The 21,165-nt window shown below is 42.9% G+C and overlaps 1 protein-coding gene across 1 annotated transcript in view; it reads left to right on the forward strand.

Annotated features, from left to right (window-relative positions):
* ablim1b (actin binding LIM protein 1b) overlaps positions 1-21,165 on the forward strand; it is a 261,285-nt gene that overhangs the window by 190,336 nt on the left and 49,784 nt on the right. The window contains exons 9-12 of the mRNA XM_078223256.1: positions 7,231-7,308; positions 11,014-11,169; positions 12,043-12,090; positions 17,415-17,450. Coding sequence (XP_078079382.1) covers positions 7,231-7,308; positions 11,014-11,169; positions 12,043-12,090; positions 17,415-17,450 — 318 coding nt within the window. The remainder of the gene's footprint in view (positions 1-7,230; positions 7,309-11,013; positions 11,170-12,042; positions 12,091-17,414; positions 17,451-21,165) is intronic.

Below are 21,165 nucleotides of genomic sequence, written 5' to 3' on the forward strand. Positions count from 1 at the left end.
ACATTTATTTTTCACGGGTCACAGATGTTAACCCGTGTGAGAAAAAATTAGCACGTGGTGGGATGCAAGCAAACCTGTTCATAAATTGATTTTTTTTTTCACTTTCCCTGCCACGTTCTCGTAAGTGCAGTAACCATTCCTCGCTGCATGCAATGTCAGATCTGTCAACATGTTGTGAAACATCTGAGTCAACTGAGCTGGTTAGGTGGAAGCTGAGAGCTGAGTACCGTCTCTAAGGAAAGGGAATATGATTTATTTCAGTGACTGGTGTGAATAAGGCATGTCAGTAGCATTGTTGATATTCATGCAACTTACAAAACATTTCTGTGAAACCAAGTAAAAACCTAATCTGCTTGCATTTATTCTTAATATTGATTGACACAAGTTAAATGGGATATTATAGCAATTACTGAAACGTGGCTAAGGGAAGGACAGGACTGACCGCTCAATGCTCCAGGGTACAGATGCTATAGGAAAGATAGAACGGGGGTAAGAGAGGAGGGGGAGTTGCATTTCTGATTAGGGAAAATATCACGGCCGTACTGAGAGGGGATACATCCAAGGGTTCGGCCACTGAGTCTATATGGATAGAACTGAGAAATAAGAAAGGGGAAATCACTTTGATAGGGTTGTACTATAGACCCCTAAATAGTCAGCGGGAAACTGAGGAGCAAATATGTAAGGAGATTCCGGATAGCTCCAAGAAAAATAGGGTGGTAATAGTAGGAGATTTTGACTTTCCCAACATTGACTGGGACAGCCAGAGTATTAGAGGGTTGGACGGAGAGAAATTTGTTGAGTGCATTCAGGAGAAATTTCTCATTCAGTATGTGGATGGCCCGACTAGAGAGGGGGCAAAACTTGACCTCCTCTTGGGAAATAAGGAAGGGCAGGTGACAGAAGTGTCAATGTGGGATCACTTTGGGACCAGTGACCATAATTCCATTAGTTTTAAGATAGCTATGGAGTCTGGCCCAAAATTCTAAATTGGGACAAGGCCAATTTTGATGGTATCAGGCAGGAGCTTTCAAAAGTTAATTGGAGAAGTCTGTGGGAAAGCAAAGGGATCTCTGATAAGTGGGAGGCTTTCAAAAGTGTGTTAACCAGGGTTCAGTGTAAGCACATTCCTCTTAGACTGAAGAACAAGGCTGGCAGAATTAGAGAACCCTCTGACTCGGGATATTGAGGCCCTGGTCAAGAAGAAGTAAGAGGCACATGACATGCATCGGCAGCTGGGATCAAGTGAATCCCTTGAAGAGTATATGGGGTGTAGGAGTAGAGCTAAGAGAGAAATCAGGAGGGCAAAAAGGGGACATGAGATTGTTTTGGCAGATAAGGTAAAGGAGAATCCAAAGAGCTTCTACAAATATATAAAGGGCAAAAGAGTAACAAGGGAGTGAGTAGGGCCTCTTAAGGATCAACAAGGTCATCAATGTGCGGATCCACAAGGGATGGATGAGATCCTAAATAAATATTTCTCATCAGTATTTACTGTTGAGAAAAGCATGGATGTTAGGGAACTTGGGGAAATAAATAGTGATATTTTGAGGAGTGTACATATTACAGAGAAAGTGGTGCTGGAAGTCTTAAAGCGCATCAAGGTAGATAAATCCCCGGGACCTGATGAAGTATATCCAGAACATTGTGGGAGGCTAGGGAGGAAATTGCGGGTCTCCTAGCAGAGATATTTGAATCATCAATAGTCACGGGTGAGGTGCCTGAAGATATAACACAGTATTTACAGGCAAGACATTCTTCTTGCAATCAGTGGACAATGAGTTCTTATCCCCAGTGCATTTTTGATACATACTAGTGGCCATTCCAAAAACAGGAAATGCTTGCACCTGGGAGGAATATAATGATCACAACAAAGACCTGCCCTTAATAACTTCAATCAAAGCTGAGATTCCCTCAAAAGGGAGTTATCAAACCTGGTGAGAGAAATGGTATAATATTGCACTGGCTGACCCACCCCAATGGTATTCAAGATGAACCCTCATATAGAAGCAATTATTCACTTTACCTTCTGAGAAGCTCTCAAAGGTTGCCACAGTGTTATCAGTCCTAATTCTTGCTGAAACCAAAAAAAATCTCTTCAAGAATTAACAACCTTCTAGAGAAAAGACATTGGTGAATTAATGCAAAACACCGGCCAATTTCACATAATCCTCAGGTTGACAACATCCACTCTGCAAGGCCCAGCCTGCAAGCAATGCAATGCAATGCGAGAGGTTCTGCCACCCGGCTTGTCAGCAGCAACACACATTGGCTGGTTGGAAATGATTTTTTACTCGTCTCTTTTATGGGAGGGGTGGGAATCTGGAAATAATTATTCACTCATGACAGTGGTTAAATGGCAACACCTTGAGTAACGCAGCCAGCTCTGTCTCGACAGGTTTGCTTGATCACTGTGTGTGTGTGTGTGTGTGTGTGTGTGTGGTGGGGGGGTGGGGGGGGGGGGGGGGGGGGGGGGAACCAGCACTGAGCTAACAGGCAATCATGATTAATCCTGATTCTCTCACTGTGTGCCACACCATTTCATCCACTGCGAAACATTTTTTGCAACGAATCCATCTGCCTTACTCAGATACTTTTATTGTATGTTGGTGTGTCACAGAGTTGTATCCCTGCCCCCAAATGTTCCAGCAAACAAGGTGGGGAAGAGAAAACCATTGATTGCTTACGGGGACTCAGACTGTTTTAAAAATTCACTGAGTCACTATACAGCATGCCATATTCCTTTTAGCATGTTCCAATTTATTGAAAATTACACTTCATTGAAATATATTTTCAATGCTCCAAAAATGTGTACATAGAATCTACAGTGCAGAAGGAGGCCATTTGGCCCATCGAGCCTGCACTGACAACAATTCCACCCAGGTCCTATCCCCGTAACCCCACACATTTACCCTCCTAATCTCCCTGACACTAGGGTCAATTTAGCATAGCCAATCAACCTAACCCACACATCTTTTGGACTGAGAGGGGAAACCGGAGCACCCGGAGGAAACCCACGTAGACGCGGGATGTGCAAACTCCAAACAGACAGTCACCCAAGGCCGGAATTGAACCCGGGTCCCTGGCGCTGTGAGATGGCAGTGCTAACCACTGTGCCATTGTGCCGCCCATTAGAAACTGGTTTGTGCAGAATTCCATAACATAAAGAATTATTCAGATACAGTAATCGTTCGTGCTCCCATGCAATTTCCTGTCCATCAGTTTTATTGCCTGAAGCATTAAGTCCAAAATTAATTTTGGAACAGAGGCAAGAAAGTGAACCAATTCTATTCTGCTCTTCAGACTCTGGATGTCTTTCACGCATTTTTTATTCATGATGTGATCTGGCATTTTTTGCTAATTTGTGTCAAAATTAATATCACGTCACTTTTCTTTCACCCATCTTAGTGCAGTATTAATAATGACATTAATGGTAACATAAGCTTATTGGTTACAAGTTTTGACTAGTAAAGTCTGTAAAGTCACTTCTTGAGTTCCAAGAAGATTTTTCAAGACTGTTCATAATGTGATGGGTGATATATCCGTTGTGTTGCAAACTTTGGCAGGGAATTGTTAATTTACTGATAGTTTTGTTTTAAAAAACAACACAGTTTCTATATGTTTGAGCCAGGAAACAAGCAACCTCAACATGTCAGAGCTGATGTTATTTTGGTTCATATATCACTGAAAAGCTTTGCCAATAACTTTCAGTAGCAAGATTACCCCTTCAAAGTAAAACTACAGGGCCAGCTTTTATAATGGGGTTAGTAATTGCCTAATGGTGCTATTTATTTGCAAAGGAACAAGCTATTTCTTAATACAGCAAATTAAACAGGTGAAATCTCTACAGACAACAGAATGGTATAATCTAAACATCTCACGCTATTAGATTACTTTTATTGGCATCAAATCCAACTTGAACACTTTATGATGGGGTGGCATGGTAGCACAGTGGTTAGCACTGCTGCCTCACAGCGCCAGGGACCCGGGTTCAATTCCAGCCTCAGGTGACTGTCTGTGGAGTTTGCGCATTTTCCACGTGTCTGCGTGGGTTTCCTTCGGGTGCTCCGGTTTCCTCCCACAGTCCGAAAATGTGTAGGTTAGGTTGATTGGCCATGCTAAATTGACCCTAGTGTCAGGGGATTAACAGGGTAAATATGTGGGGGTACGGGAATAGGGCCTGGGTGGGATTGTGGTCAGTGCAGAGTTGATGGGCCAAATGGCCTCCTTCTGCACTGTAGGGATTCTATGATTCTATGATATGAATCCAAGGTAACTGGCATTCACTGCATAGAGCACTTGAAGCATAAATAATTCATGCTTTTTATGTTAGTTTTAAGGATATTATAAAGAGGAAATGATTCAATGCATTAGAGTTCTGTTCAGATTAGATGTGCACATGTATTTGGAGTTGATTTTTAAAATATTTTTATTGACATATAAAGTGAATACATTAGATTTTACTTGCAATTCCAACTTTATGCTTACTTTGGCCGGAACTTTCCAGTGTTCGTGCTGGCGGGATCATTCGGTCCCGCTGACAGTGTACCCCCACCATGGGTTTCACAGCGGCGAGGGGCACATTCAATGGAAAATCCTCGTTGACAATGACGGGTCCAAGAGATCCCGCCACCAGCCAATGGCAGGCCATCTCCCATTGCCGCGAAACCCACGGCGGGTTGTGCGGTAAAGCCCTATGTTTTACTCCATTGCAGTAAAGACTGCGTGAGTATGAAACAATCTCGAGGGGAAATGACAATGTATGCAGTGTAAATGACACTGACATCTAAATTGTCTGCCAGGACAACAGTTTGTTTAGCGGTCATTATAACGTTTAGCATGAGAGCACTGTGATTGCAGTCAACACTGCAACTGCCATACTCAGCTGGATGCTGTTTTGTTTGAACCCATTATTGTAATTAACTGGATAAATGTATAATGGAGCAGGGGTAGCTGATTCTGAATTCCCAGAGTTTAAGTGAAAGATGATATTTTAATTGACATAAAGGGGAATCCACGTGATGAGTTTTCTGAGGTTTTCAGCAGACTATTTCAATTGAAAACAATGCCTGCGGAACCCACAGTTGTCTCAGTTGAAACCCATGTGAAGTGTGGAGATCATTTTTAATTGCAACACTAAATAGGTCAATTGGTCCTTTCTAAACATTTCTTATGTGGCTTTTATTGGAAAGTATTTTTTTATATATTGTGTGAGATGGTGGTAAGTTTTGCGTGGCCCTGTGACTGTAAGGAGACGAGAAAAAAATACCCCAGTCCAACGCCGACATCTCCACATCATGACTGTAAGGATGAACAGAGGGGAAGAGTGGTAGTGATCCATCCCCTTGCCTTCTCATCCAGGCAACCTTTCTCTGGCAAGATGTGAAGCAAAATTCAACCGGCAGCAACTTGGGAGCAGGTCAACTGTCCATCTTTCAATTGAAGGATGAGAATGCAAATGGCAGAAGGAAAAATAATTAAAGTAGATCCTTTTAGATGGGCAGGAGGGAAGGAAAGCGATTTGGGCCTGTGACAAATGGAAACCATGGGTTGATATTCATAGAGGTTGCTAAAGGAGGCAAGATGGCAAGCAGGCCTGAAGAATCATGCAGGAGATCACCCATCTGACTGCTGGCACTGCAAAAAACTGTCCCACATTTAGTGAGGGCTGGCAGGGGCCTGAAACCAGAACATGCCCATCGATAATGGGAAGGCAACTAGGCTATTAATGAGCCACTTGAATCTTATTATCTCTGAGCCCACTAGGATTTAATAGTTCAGGGATTAAGTTGTGGAAAGGAGATCTGGAGAATATTCTGGAAAATTTACCAGACTCATGTCTGGAATGGGCGGGTTGTTTTATGAGAGAAGATTGGACAAGCGAGGTTTATATCCGCTGGCGTTTAGAAGAGTAAGAAGTGACTTAAAACATACAAGATCCCGAGGGCTCTTGACCAAGTGGATAGGCAAAGGATGTTTCCTCTCCTGGGAGAATCTAGAAATAGGGGGTCACTGCTTAAAAATAAAGGGTCACCCATTTAAGACAGAAATGAGAAGGTTTTTGTTCTCGCAGAGGGCAGCTGAGTCTTTGGAGCTCTGTTCCTCAAAAGGTGGCGGAAGCAGAACCTGTGAATATTTTTAAGGCAGAGGTGTATGGATTCTTGATGAGTAAAGGGGTGAAAGGTTATAGCGGGTAGACAGGGATTTGGAGAACTCAAGATCAGCCATGGTGCAATTGAATGGCAGAGCATCATCGAAGGGCTGAGTGGCCTACTCTTCCGCATGCGTGCGTTCCCCAACCAGCAAGTGGGACTTGTGTCGCCACAATGAAATTTCGCCATGTATTTCTGTTTCACAGTACTCTATCAGGTGGTTATGGTGACTACATTGACAGTAACTAATTTTTAAAACTGAGCCCCAGTTTCACAACTGAAGTACGTGTGGCTCCACACTGGTGGCATCAGGAAAGCTGCAGCTGCCAGATTGCGTGATGTGACTGCACATAAATACACCCTTTAGTTATGATAATGATCCACAAATTATCACCAGGAAATGATTTTGGAAGGTTGGTCTAATCCAGTTTAATGTGATCGCATGCTAAGCTTCTAATGCTCTAATGGAGCACAATATCATAAAAGTTCAGTGACCCTACTTCATGGCAACATGAAACAGTTTTGAAGTCATTCCCACCAATTGCCCCAAAGTTGAAGCAATTTTTAAAGCAAAGCACAACTTTTCTGCTCAAAATAGCTTGCGCTTTCTGTCTTCCTTTGGAGAAGTTGTAAGTTTCAGGCTGCTCGTCCATTTGCTGGTCGGACTCGCTGAACGACATGATGATATGGACTAGGTTTCTTCTTTGCAGCAATGTTCCAGCAAGGTGGGAGTTCCAGCCACTCCTCTGATACCACCAGACCTGAACCCATTTTCCTGAGCCAAGGGTCTGATTATCCATACCCGACTCGAGTCCTGCTGCCAAGAGTGAGGGTGCCAGCGCCACTGGGGAATGCTGAAAATCAGCGTCTCAGAGGATGATAAATCAGAAAGAGAAAGGGGGTTGTGAAGACCTTTGGCCTGACTCAATCTCAGATGTTAAACTTAGTGAACATTGGAAACTTGCACACTTCTTTGCTTTAAAGCACTACGTGCTTCTTGTTTGATCGTTTTGTCTCACAGTCTCGAATTAATAACCTTTAGAAAACTAATTCTTCTGTTTAATTCCTTTTTTATTTGCAGCCAACACGATCTTCTTCTGAAAGTATTTCCTCCAGACCTGGTTCCAGCATACCTGGCTCACCTGGCCACACAATTTATGTGAGTAACTAGAAAACTTTTCTTTGTTTTTGAATTCAAAACCCCTAATAAAGAAAGAAGATAATATACAGGACGTTCATCTGCCCTTGCACCAGTTTTTACAACACAATGCGGGTGACGCGCTCAGCCAAAAAGGCATCCGTACAGCTAACTGAGAGAGGAATACCAGAGCGACATTATACGTTACATTTTCTGTCGTTGCTACTCCACAACCTAAGACGCTGGGAACACTTTGCATGTCAAGTATAGCCAGGGCTCAGCCATAGCCTTTACAAATCGGTGGATTGGTGGTTAAGTGATAATGTCACAGGGCTAGTAATCCAGAGGCCCAGGCTGTTGCCCCGGAGACACAGATTCAAATCCTACCATGTCAACTGGTAAAATTTAGTAACTCGGTTAATAAAATCTGGAATATAATAGTAGCTTCAGTAAAGGTGTCCATGAAACTATCATCGATTGTTGTTAAAAAGAACTTATCTGGTTCACCAATGTCCTTCTTTTAGGGAAGGAAATCTTGCCTGCTCTGGCCTACATGTGACTCCAAATCCACAGCATTGTGGTTAACTCTTAACTACCCTCTGAAATAGCTGAGCAAGCCACTCAGTTCAAGGGCAATTAGGGATGGACGATAGATGCTGGCCTTGCCAATGATGTCCACATCCCATGAAAGAATAAAGAAAAACTGGCTGGAGAGAGCAATCATCTACCTGCTTCAACTGGAAGCTTTATAGAATCCATCTGTAGGATCTTCACAGTGCAGAAGGAGGCCATTCGGCCCATCAAGTCTGCACCGACCACAATCCCACCCAGGCCCTATTCCCGTAACCCCACACATTTATCCCAATAATCCCCCAGACACTAAGGAGCAATTTAGCATGGCCAATCCACCTAATCCGCACATCTTTGGACTGTGGGAGGAAACCGGAGCACTCGGAGGAAACCCACGCAGACATGGGGAGAATGTGCAAACTCCACACAGACAGTGACTTGAGGCCGGAATTGAACCTAGGTTCCTGGCGCTGTGAGGCAGCAGTGCTGACCACTGTGCCACCGTGCTGCCCCTGGCCGGCAGTGGATGTCCCTATAAGTTGCTGCTGCTGCTATAGGATTTTCCACTCCTCACTGTGACGCATTGCATGACGCAGGTAGAAGCCTCGCTGTAAGCTGCAAAAAAACCTCATGAGTCAATCCTGAGAAAGTTGTTGGGGTGTTTGTCACACGTACGTCTGACTAGATGGAATATTCCACCTACCACTCCTATAGCGTGTGAACAAGAAAATCTCAGCCGTTCGTTATCCTTTGCATGTTTCTCACAATTATTCCCTTCACGTTATAAGACTGAACCTAGCCAATTCGATCCTATAGCATCACGGGGTTCAGGGCTACAGGAGCCCAGAGTTCAAAACAATGGCAAAATGATTACCGCTGTCAGTTTCTGGCAGGTCTGTGCAGATCGCCCTGTTAGGAAGGATGTGAGTGTCACACGATAAGTTGATGGAAGACTGCTGACTTTTCATGGGGGAAGAGGTGAATGGCCTTGCAGATGACTTGCAGCTCCAGGCCTTGAGGGCCCGGTTTCAGACAACACTACCTCAGCATGGATAGCAGCTGCCTGTGCTGGCTGGCTGAGAGGCAATAATGGCACTGGTGAGAGCACGAATAATGCCATCCTCATCATGAATCTCAGAGCCATGTCACTCCCCCAGGGCAGTGCCTCAGCAAATGCCAGCGATCCAAGCACAGATTGATGGATTGCTGTGAGAACCTGCAAATCTCTCTGAGCAGTGGATCTACAGCCAAGATAGCAGCAGTCTGAGCTTGCGTGGCACCAGCTTGGGGGTGTGGTAACATATAGAGATCTCATAATCTCAATCTGATCTTCTCCTGTATCACCCAATCATTGGGTCATTTCTGCCTCCGTTGTCAGAAACTGCATTATGGTTGGGTCTGCAAGTGTTCTCAAGGAGTTGGCCACCACTTCCACGCTGGCAAGGAGGGCTCCAAACCCTGGGTGAATCCCCTGCACTGAGTTGAAGCTATGGTGGCACGGTGGCACAGTGGTTAGCACTGCTGCCTCATAGCGCCAGGGACCCGGGTTCGATTCCCAGTTTGGGTCACTGTCTGTGCAGCATTTGCACATTCTCCCAGTGTCTGTGTGGGTTTCCTCCGGCTGCTCCGGTTTCCTTCCACAGTCCGAGAGACGTGCTGATTCAGTGCATTGGCTGTGCTAAATTCTCCCTCAGTGTACCCGAACAGGCGCCGGAGTGCGGCAACTAGGGGATTTTCACAGTAACTTCATTGAAGTGTGATTGTAAGCCTACTTGTGACACCAATAAACAAAGTAGCAAGAGGCTCTCTGGCTGGCCTGCACTGGCTATACTCTGCCTGACTGAATGCCCCCATCTGAGTCCACAGCAGCAGAACATGTCTGTGAGAAGGTTAATGCTGTGTCAAGGGAAGTTGGAAGGAAAGCAGGAGATGTGTGCTGACACTGTTTCTAGCTTCTACAGCAGAAGAGAATTTAGGACAAGGGCAGGCTGTGGTGGGATATGAGAAAGTAACTTCTGTAGCAACAAACCATCATCCTTGTTTTCCACCCCGCCATTGGCCACAGGATTTGAACCTGGAATCTTGTGACTCCGAGGTGAGAGTTCTACCAACTGAGCCAAGGTCGATGTGAAAAATAAAAAAATACATGATGATTTTCCAGATGTCAAATTAAAAAGCAGTTGCACACTGAGAAAACAATAACGAGGGTGGGATTTCATTTGATGCGTTTCATTAGTACATTTGATTTTTGATGTTGTTTCTGTCTTTACTGGCTGTAATATTATGGCAAAATGTTGCTAGTTTGGCATGGTTTCATGAGGCTCTGCTTTCCCTGAAGGCAAGTTGCCAATGAGTAGAGAAAGAAACAATGGCTGGTGGATATGTGGGAAAATAGCAGTGTGTTTAACTGTTTAAATCCACTGTTTTCCAATGTCTCAGCCATGGGCTCAACATCATTTCAACTCCTGAGGGTGGACATCTCAGGGTGGGATTGGCCTAAATGTGAGTGATTGGGGCAGAATAGATAGAGCTTCATTTTAGATCAATTCCCTATACTGATCTGTGACGGTTCGGTGCTGATATCATCAAGTTAAAATACACCCCCAAAAATTTATAAATCAAAAACACTCTGTGGTGGACCTCAGTTGTGCCTTTGTCCTATATGGACCACCGTTGTGTGTGCTTGTCAGACCTGGACACATCCCCTTCCAGTTTGGTTCCTCCCCTCGGCACCTAGTATAAAGGTGGCTGTCTCCTCCCCCTTGTTCAGTCGAGGTTGGTTATTTGTTGGGATCTGCTCCTGATTCTGTTGTGAATAAAAGCCTACACTTATATTGGCATATCGGTAGTCTTTCGCCTTATTGATAGCGCATCACACTCACCTATTGCATTTGGAACTGTGATGCCCATTACTATTTTGTTAAGACATGATGGCCGGGCTTTTATGACCTCGCTTGGGCAAGGCTCGTAAAATCCCACCCGAGGCCAACATTCCATTCTGTGAGCCTCGCCTGCCCTGATTTCAGGGTGGGAGAGGCGGTAAAATTCCAGCCAATGTGACTGTTATCTCATACACTCACCTGAGGTTGAGAAATGTGACCATGTACCTACCGCTGCTTAATCTATGTGTCATTCTTGTATGTTTCATTTATCCAGGCAAAAGTAGACAATGAGATTCTTGAGTACAAGGACCTGGCTGCCATCCCCAAAGTTAAGGCCATTTATGACATTGAACGTCCTGACCTAATCACTTATGAGCCATATTTTGGTGCGACCTTTGAGGATAGACATGAGCGTCATAGCATGGGAGAGGTAAGGTGCAACTAACTGTCCTTCATATGCCACTTTCAAACACTTTCTCACTCATTGTCCTGTATTTGTTCCATTAAACATCTTGGGGTCAGTTTTCAATTCTGGCATACCTGGGTTAGATGGTGAATGACCACCTGTCATGCGGCGATCCATTTTCATGGTTGGGGTTGACTTCATTGTAGAGCACTCATTATGTTGCTCCTGGGCAGCTTGCCCATTTATGAGGCAGGAAAGCCGACGTGGCACAGACTGGCATGTGCCCCCATAAATGGGATAAGCCTAACAAGTGAGGTACTAACGTAGTAGATTGAAGCATTCGGGAAATAATCACCAAGCAGCAAATAGTTGAACTTAAAGGAGCTGTTAAGGTTTAAGAGTCTCAGAAATAATGAAGGAAAAGTCATTGCCAAACCTTCCTCCAGCCTAACTTGACTGCAGTTTATGGTCCATTTTAGTATCACTGCGAATGGTTACCTCCTGACCCTTACCACCTATGGTTTGTGGCAAGTTGAGAAAGCAGCAACGGGCAGACGGATGCTATGTGGACGATTGCACTTTGGTACAGTCTTTGTCCCTCACTGCCCTGTACAGACGTGGGCAGTGCGAAGGCAATAATCAGCCCCTTCTGTATCTCACACTCATTAACCAGTAATGAATGTTCGAAAAGAAAGATTCAAAGATAATGAACACATTTTCATTGGTCGTCAAATGGAGAAAAAGCAGTTTAATGTAAATGCTGTTTAAGCATGTGTAAACGAAAGGGATCTCTGCATTTTAAAGTTATGCACTTAAAGTCGTTGAGCAGGAAAAGGGATCAGCAGTGTAGATTGACACTCAATGCCGAATGTTAAAAAATTGATTCTTTGTTGACAGTCTCAATACGCAAGAAGTGACAACGGCTCGCTTGTTCAAAGTGAAATTGTAAGTTGGTGATAAATGACTGTTTTACACAAGAATCCTTGTGCACTGCAACTTCATTAACCTTCTCTGGTTTCTGAGCTGAATAGGCATGGTCAATAGAAACCTGCAGGAAGTTGGGGTAAACCCTGTATAACATTTCCATCCCCACATCCTCGTCTAAAACTTAGGCACAAACTAACTAACAATTCAAATTGGCCTTTTCCATTATGGGCTTAACTGGCCACTTGAAATTAATGGGGAGTTGCAGGTTTCTGTGAGTCCCAGAGAAGAGATGAAGCATCTTTCTACTGACCCTGCCAACAGGATTACTACTTCATTGAAACAAAAGGCCTGATTTTTAAGAATGTATTTGAATTATGGTTGGGGAGTTTCCTCTTGAAACGACACATTAACAAAACTTTTCCTACTGTCAAAATCATCTCCTTTCTAAAGCAATTTTTCAGTCTTAAGGAGTGTTTTGCCAAGTTCTATCTGCATCCTGGATCACTTTTTAATTACTTTTTATATAATTTCTAACACTGTTTAACCCTCCAAGTCATGACTTGTGCTGTATACCAGCCACTGCGGCTTCCCCAGGAATGCAGTGATGGGTAAGGCATAACATATACTTATAATCACTCACGTCCATTGTAATGCTCCACAATCGGGTTCAAATTCAACCTCAAGCTTTTGAAAATAGCTAAAAGATTTTCACTATAAAAACTCAATCACTGCCTGACCTGGGTTCTTACGAAGCATGCTGTAAAAATCAGGCCCAAAGTGACTTGCAGTTGAACGCGAGTACCTGGAGCTCTAACCGTTCTTATGGTTGTCAATAATAACTATTGTCACAATTTGCCAGCTTCGTGACAAATGCTGTTTGTGTGAGGGATGGAGAAAAGCTAAGAGCTTAAAATGACTGCTTTCTACACATCCTTAGGAGTACGAATATGGGTCAATGTCACAATGCAAAACAATTAATTCAATCTGTTGAAAGTTGAGAGTTCTTGGTCTGTGGAAAATACGCATTGTGGTTGGTCTGCAGTTTTGACATGTTATAACTGATAACTTACGGAGGGAGGGGGAGAATTCCTCTAGTTGCTGTTTTCAGTGACGTGAGTGCATTTATATAAATTTCCTATGTTTATTCTTGCTATCATAGAAACATGGATTTACAATGCAGAAGGAGACCATCATTTCTGTGTTGACTGAAATAGAGCTATCCAGGCTAATTTCTTCTTTCCATCTCTTGGTCTGTTGCCTTTTAGGTTACGCCATGTTAAATGCATATCTAAATAGTTCTTAAATGTGATTAAGAGTTCCACTTTTAAGAAAAGAAATGAATCCAAGACCCTAATACAGCTGGCTAAAAACATACTTCCTCAGTTCCCCTCTACTTCTGTCAATATCCTTAAATCTCTGTCCCCTGGTTATTGATCTCTCTCTTAAAGAAAATCATAGAAACCCTACAGTGCAGAAGGACTCATTGAGCCTGAACTGACAACAATCCCACCCAGGCCCTATCCCTGTAACCTCAGCTATTTACCCTGCTAGTCCCCCCTGACATTAAGGGGTAATTTAGCATGGCCAATGCACCTAACTGGCACATCTTTGGAAATGTCCTTCCACTCCACTCTATGTAGGCCCCGCATAATGTTGTATACTGAGGGAATATTCTAGAGGTAAAATTTCCTCTTTAGCATTCCAGAGCTTCATTGGCTGGGAGTGCAATGTACAAAATTTGCTCCACACTCTGTAAGCTTAGCCACAGCCTGAGGGTGATGTCATTTGTTCCCCCTGACCTACCACTTTTACTATACACAATCCCCTACCCTAAGCCATGGCTGTAGCTTCCTAGCACCAACTCTAAAGGAACTGGAAACTCCTACCACCCACCAGCCTTCATAAAATGTTACATCCACCTAAAGGCATTTGCTGCCAGCACAGAAATACAAGCCATGATCTATTTCTCTGCTTTGACAATTAGTGCTGCATCTACCAACAACGCTGTCACACATAGCAGTCCCAATGTTTGTGGCAGCAATGTAGTGGAAATAAGACATTGCTATTGACTCGAGAGGGGCAGTGAGTCATCTCAAGAAGCACCTTCACCCTAACAGCTACTGCTGACCATCCACCACCATTGCATCTTACCATGGACGGGCTAGACGCTTCGTGCATCTTTAGATGCCAGTAATGTGGTTTTCCACCTGATGCTTTCTACACGCTTTTATCAGCTATCAGAGGAAGCTTACGGTCAGAAGTCAAAGACTGGTTCCACCAACGTGTGGACAATGACCAGATTTAAGATCATCAGTGAAAAGCCAGAGAGGGAAGGAAGAGACTTTTGTTTTTTAACTTGGTGAATTATTATGATCTGGAATGCATTGCCCTGGTGGGAACAGATTCAATAATCGCATTCAAGAGTGAAGTGAATATCTGTATGGAATGGAAAGATTTGAAAAGCCATGGAAAAAAGAGCAGGAGAATGGAATTAATTGGATAGCTCTTTCAAAGAGCAAGAACAGACACCATGGGCCAAATGGCCGCCTTCTATCTTGACTGATTTGATGATTCTACATGATTATAGAATCCCTCACAGCACCAGGGACCCGAGATAATTTACACTGAAATTGGAAAGCTTGATGCTGATATCACAGAACCAAATATGGGACCCGAACTCCTTGACTTCAATGGTAGTAAGAATTCACATTTCCAAGAAATCAGAATAATGGAGGAGCTAGGTATAGGAAAGGAGCTTTTCCTTGCTGGGCGTCCAATTCAGCCCATAATCAACCTTTGTCCATTTTAGCCCCCTAATCAGCAGTAGCGTATTGCCAAAATAGAAAGATGAGATTGTTGATTCTTCACTTCAGCAGTGCTTCCTCAGGAGTCCTGCCGAAATGTTAAAATGTCTTTAATTGGGCATTAGTAGTTGTTAAATTGATACTGGAGACAAAGCACTTTTTTACATAACCTTCATATTACTCAAAATGCACAGTACAGTGTCAGTAAGCACATGTGTTGAAGACCAAAATTCTTAAGAACATAAGAAGGCAAGGTGCACAGATTGACCATTTGGACAGTGGTCAGCACTGCTGCCTCACAACGCCGGGGACCTGGCTTGGGTCACCGTCTGTGCAGAGTTTGCCTACGTTCTCCCCGTGTCTGTGTGGGTTTCCTCCAGGTACTCCAGTTTTCTCCCACAGGGTGAAAGACATGCTGGTTAGGTGCATTGGCCACGCTAAATTCTCCCTCAGTGAACCCAAACAGGCGCCGGAGTGTAGCGACTAGGGGATTTTCTCAGTAACTTCATTGCAGTGTTAATGTAATACTTGTGACACTAATAAATAAAAAAAAGACCTCCCAGAGTTCATATGCATTCAACGTGTCAGTATGTAGCTCCATGATCACTGTGCTCTGCCAAAGTCATTGTGCTCCATGTGGAAGTTTTGACAATGAGCACTGGCAAACCAGTCAATTGTAGGGGCAATCATAGCTCAGCTAAGTCCTGTTTGCATTCAACATCGAATGTTGAGCTTCAGCAAGATTTATTAGATAGCTATCATGATTGAGAACTTTGGCTGATCTTTATTTTTCCAATTCTAAGCCAAGGATGCGGAGGCCGGTTGTAGCATTTTGCTGCCAATATGAGCTCAGCTGGCTTAGCATTGATTGAAGCCAGTGGACTTCCGGCTTTAACAGGCTCACTGTTGCACACAGCAGAGCCTTTATGTACTGAGTCATCGGGGTGGGTGTAAGTAACACTTGAGCATTTTGGGGTTTGAAAACGATTTGGGTTTGAAATTCTGCCTGTTTTAACCGGGGATTCAAGTGGGAGCAGAATCATAATACCAAGTAAAGGGAAACACCAATTTTCTATTATTCTCCACTTTGAAACCTCCTCTTGCACCTCTCCATTGTCAGTTCTCTCTCAAATCTCTCCATTATTCATTCCCTCTTGTAGAGAGGATGAGGAAGGAGGTGAAAGGTTATTTTATGTGTTGGAATTCTTCAAGGTAAATTCTTTGAAATGTTGGTGAGCTGCCAAAGAACATTTTTATTTCAAGCATCATGCTGGTTTGAGTGTATTCTGATCATATGTTCAATTAGCCAGGAATGCAGCTCTGATTCTCAGGACAGAGATCCACTGGGAGTACTAATCGAGTTCTAAATATATTTTATGCAGTTATAATGAACGTCTACATTAATTAACAATATACCTGGCAAGATACAACTTTGATTCATTTCATTAATAAGAGAGAATATCGGTACCAGCTTATCATTCAATGGGGAGAGAATGTTTTCAGGAGTGTTTTTATATTTATTCAAAATATCCCACCTGTGTTTATATTAAAATCCATGATTCTGAAAATACTTTTTATCATTTTATACAATTAGAAGATGTCCTGACCAAATAATTCTTTCTCTAACTTGGCTGTTTTGGTGGCATCACTGAGACACAGAGCGAGAGCAACAGAGAGCGATGGGGGGAGTTTTCCCATCCCGTTTGTCACGGGAATCATAGCGGGCGGGGGGGCGAACCATACCAAGGTCCATTGACCTCAGTTTTCTGGTGAGCGTGGCTGGGAAATCCTACCCAGGGACACAGAGATTCACAGAGAGAGAGAGAGAGAGACAAGAGAGAAAGACATAAGAGAGAGAGAGAGAGAGAAAGACACGAGAGAGAGAGCGAGAAAGACACGAGAGAAAAACACGAGAGAGAGAGAGAGAAAGACACGAGAGAGAGAGAGAGAAAGACACGAGAGAGAGAGAGGGAGAAAGACATGAGAGAGAGAGAAAGACACGAGAGAGAGGTGCTTGCATCTTGCATCAAGCCTATTCACTTTAACATGGATGGTAAGTTCAGACCAGTTGTGGAGCTAGTCCAAGCCAAGAAAAAGGCACATTATTAGTCAAATACCGCATACCTTCCAAAAAATATGTTTTGACTGGAACTCCTTTACTAAACTGAATGGTCAAATTGCACAGTTAAACGAGAAAGCTATCGTTGTGTGCACTGGCCACAGTTGACCCTCAGTTTGCATCTTCACTATTTTGTTATGGCTGTTAAATATCTGCTGGCCTTAGCTCATGCTTCATTGATGTATTTTGTCCTCCACTATGACTATGATTTGCATCTGTATCATTATTGCATAAATGTTGACATTTTGTTGATTGTAATGCAACACTTTTTTCATCACAAAGTGTCTGTGTTTCTAAATCTCGCAGAAATGAATTGAGAGGTTCTTGGTGAGTCATTTTCTGAGACACGATCAGTTTCTATATGATGTTATCAGGAAAACGGTTTTACATGTTTTTTTTTTCTTTTTAATATCTCACAGTCGCCAAGGACACTTTCCCCCACACCTTCCACCGAGGTCAGTAAATCCCTTCATGTTCATTCTCAGCTCCTCTTCATGGTCTTTACTGGCTTCTTGCAACCGTGTTGGCTTCAGTGAACCAGTAGAATTGGGACGTTTGGTCAAACAGTTCTTACTGCATGCTGGAATGAAACACATTGCAATATAGCCAAATATAACCCTCTCCTACTTTACAATGTTAAGGTAGAGATGAGGGGAAACATCTTAGATGGAAACATAAAAATGCACAACAGCATCTGAAAGAGAAAAGACAAGGTAAATTCGGGAGAAAGGTGGATTATAATGAAAGGTTGCAACTTGATGCTTTTACCTGCCTTTTGCCTTTCAAATGCTGACAATCCTGAAGTTTTCTGTTGCCTCGTTTTTCAATACAACTTCCCTAAATAAAGCAAGTTATCAGGAGGTCTTTGTTGTAATTAGCATTCCATTATAATCTCAGTGTGTAACAGTGAAAATGTTATCCTTTGTTGTAAGATTTATAAAACAAAGTTGACTGTTAGTGACAGCTGAATGTCTTTTTGAGTTTGTGGGGCTAACATTTTTGGTTTTTACCAGAGAGCATGGTTTAATAAAACAAATATAGAAGGAACTAATCCATTAAACAAATACCCATTAACAACAAGGTGCCCATTAATTAGAGCACACCAAATTCCAGACAGTAATATGCATTTTCATTTTTATGCCTGTATCTAGTATTTTTACTGATGTGAAATATATTACATTTGTGAATGTATAAATGCAGTGTCAATACCTTGTTTGCAGTGATAGTGCTTAGTCAGTAGCCAATGGAAGTGAAGGTCCTTTGCTTGAACTATTCTAATGAATCATTAATTCTGTGATTTGTTTTATATCATCTATTTTAAAAATTGACAAATCTCGGTGGAATTGACAGTACCATCTTTGCTTAGAGCATTCATGAATCCTGGCCCTGCAGGCGCTTAAAATGAACACAGTAATGTGCTGGTAGCCATATAATATCCAAGATATTTCTTAAGGGACCGTATGATTATGGTGAGGCATGGTGGCACAGTGGTTAGCACTGCTATCTCACAATGCCAAGGACCCGGGTTCGATTCCCGGCTTGGGTCAGAATCTGCACGTTCTCCCTGTGTCTGCGTGGGTTTCCTCCGGTAGCTCCGCTTTCCTCCCACAATCCGAAAGACTTGCTGGTTAGGTGGATTGGCCATGCTAATTTCTCCCTCAGTGTCGGGGACTCCCTAGTGTGGCGACTAGGGGACTTTCACAGTAACTTCAATGTGGTGTTAATGTAAGCCTACTTGTGACACTAATAAATAAACTTTAAAGATTGTTAACTTTTTTGAAAAATCTCCTTTCCTTTGGTTCCCTCCCTACTGATATGCAGCAGTTATAATCAATTCTGAGAGGGCGCAGGAAATGCTGTCACCAGTTTTCCTATCCTCCATTCAACATGCTCCAACGCAACATATCTAATGAAAGGGGCTAACCATCTACTCCTCAGAGGTACAGACTCGCAATCATATAGACTAGTCACCATCATCTAACCGGTGGGCACCGTGAATTGATGCATGGTTACACTGCGCCACTGGGAATGACAGGCCAGTGAGATGTTCTCACAGTGTGGCCACTGTTGCAATGTAGGGAAAAGCCAATTTATGCACAGCAAGGTCCCACAAACACCAAGTTTGTGTCCCCCTGCACTTTTCCTCCTTCCTTCCCCATGTGAAGGAAGCCGAGTTTCACTTGGTGAACCCTGACAGTAGGTTTGCTGACTTTGAGGCTCAGTAATATGGGGGGACTTCTTTAAATATGTTCAGGATTAAGTACTCGCACTGAGCTGTACCTGACAATGGCTATTTCACAGATATCCATAATTGCTAAGTGGTTTTCATGACTAAATGAGGATTGTTCTCATTTCATATTGACAGATCTGTGAAATCTATACCAAGTGCTTCAGAAAATCTATTATTTTCACATTTTTAATCAATCAGGACATCCCACCTCTTTGACACAAAGGGTAATTAGTCCTAATGTAAAAATAGGGATAGATTATATAATCAGATACTTGGTTTAGTCAATTACCAGATGTGTTCACACAATCAGAAATTGATCTCTGTTCTCGAGGAAGTCATTTTTCTTTTCTTTCACTGTCCCAGGTGTGCATACTGTATTTGTCTTTGTCCATTTGTGGGACATGGGCATCGCTGGCTGGCCAGCATTTATTGCCCATCCCTAGTTGCCCTTGAACTGAGTGGCTCATCAGGCCATTTCAGAGGGCAGTTGAGAGTCAACCACATTGCTGTGGCTCTGGGGCCATATGTCAGCCAGACCGGTTAAGGACAGAAGATTTTCTTCCCTAAAGGACATTAGTGAACCAGATGGGTTTTTCCAACAATCGACAATGGTTTCGTGGTCATCAATAGATTCTTAATTCCAGATATTTTTTATTGAATTCAAATTCCACCACCTGCCATGGCGGGTTTCGAACCAGGGTCCCCAATATGTTAGCTGAGTTTCTGGATTGATGGTCTAGTGATAATACCACTAGACCATCGCATCCCCACTTCACGAGCTCTCTGCCTACTCAGTGTCAACCTCCTGGTCTTGTAATGCTCTCTCATCTGTTTAAATGCCACTGCAGTTTGTGCACTAAAAATGAGCCATGATGAGTTAGTTTTGATTGAAGTTTTTTTTTAACTTGGTGTGTTCCCTTGTCTGGCCAAGAGAGTGCGCTCTAGTTATGGTCCAATATTTCCACTTTTCACTGGGGTAAAATAACAATGATTTGTAACAAGGCTGGAACGAATGCTGTATTTCTTGGACCTTTCTGCCGCTCTATAATGTTGACTAAAAGCTTAGCTCATAAAGAAGTTAAGGGAGTATTGAGGGGCCGTTGTTTTTCCTGACTTATCCAAGCCAATGTTAATGAAGCATTATCGACTTGGATGTGAAAAAGTTCCACAGGGATGGAGGGGGGGTGGGGGGGGGGGGGGTGCAGGGGGTAGGGTAGAGGCGCAAAGGGATAAGCTATAGCTCTAAAAGTATTGCAAAACAGACTTTCAATGAAAATAATATTTGATACGATTGTCAGTCTGTTTAAAGACTTCATTGGCCAAGTGAAGATTTTAATCAAAATATTAGCACAAGTATGCCAAATGCCACATCAGTCTACTTGCTTTACTTTTCTAGTGTAGCTTCTCTTCATCTGGGGCAGCTGTAAGACCTAAAGGAGTAACACTGGCTGTACTATTTGCGGCTGGCAACCGGACCAGAGCCTGGTGATAATACAATTGCACGATTCCCCGAAACAACGTGTGTTTGGAACGCCCAAACATCTGGGACTTGTTGCACATTTCAAATACAAGCTTAATGTTTCCAGATGACTTGTATCTAGATTGAGAAAAATGAATAGGACAGCTTGGCAATGAAAATGCCCAAAGTTGCCTTGAAATTAGGGTCTGTAATTAATTGTGAATTTTTCATCGACTGCTTACTATTTTCCTTGTCACTCACACTTGTCAAAAACATGTAGTTAGAAAATGAAATGTATATTTCCGGGCATGCCAACCTAGGAACTTACGAAAAGCAACAATTTCCAATAAGCTAACAACTCGAATACAGACCTGAAAGTAAGCCTCTGACATTTTTTTTAAGTAATTAGATCAAAAGTGTATTGGGATATTGGATTGTAGAGATTCCTAATATTCTTTCACTGGAAAATAAACCATAATTT

This window comes from Mustelus asterias, chromosome 11 (assembly GCF_964213995.1).
Source record: "Mustelus asterias chromosome 11, sMusAst1.hap1.1, whole genome shotgun sequence".
Taxonomy (NCBI): Eukaryota; Metazoa; Chordata; class Chondrichthyes; order Carcharhiniformes; family Triakidae; genus Mustelus; species Mustelus asterias.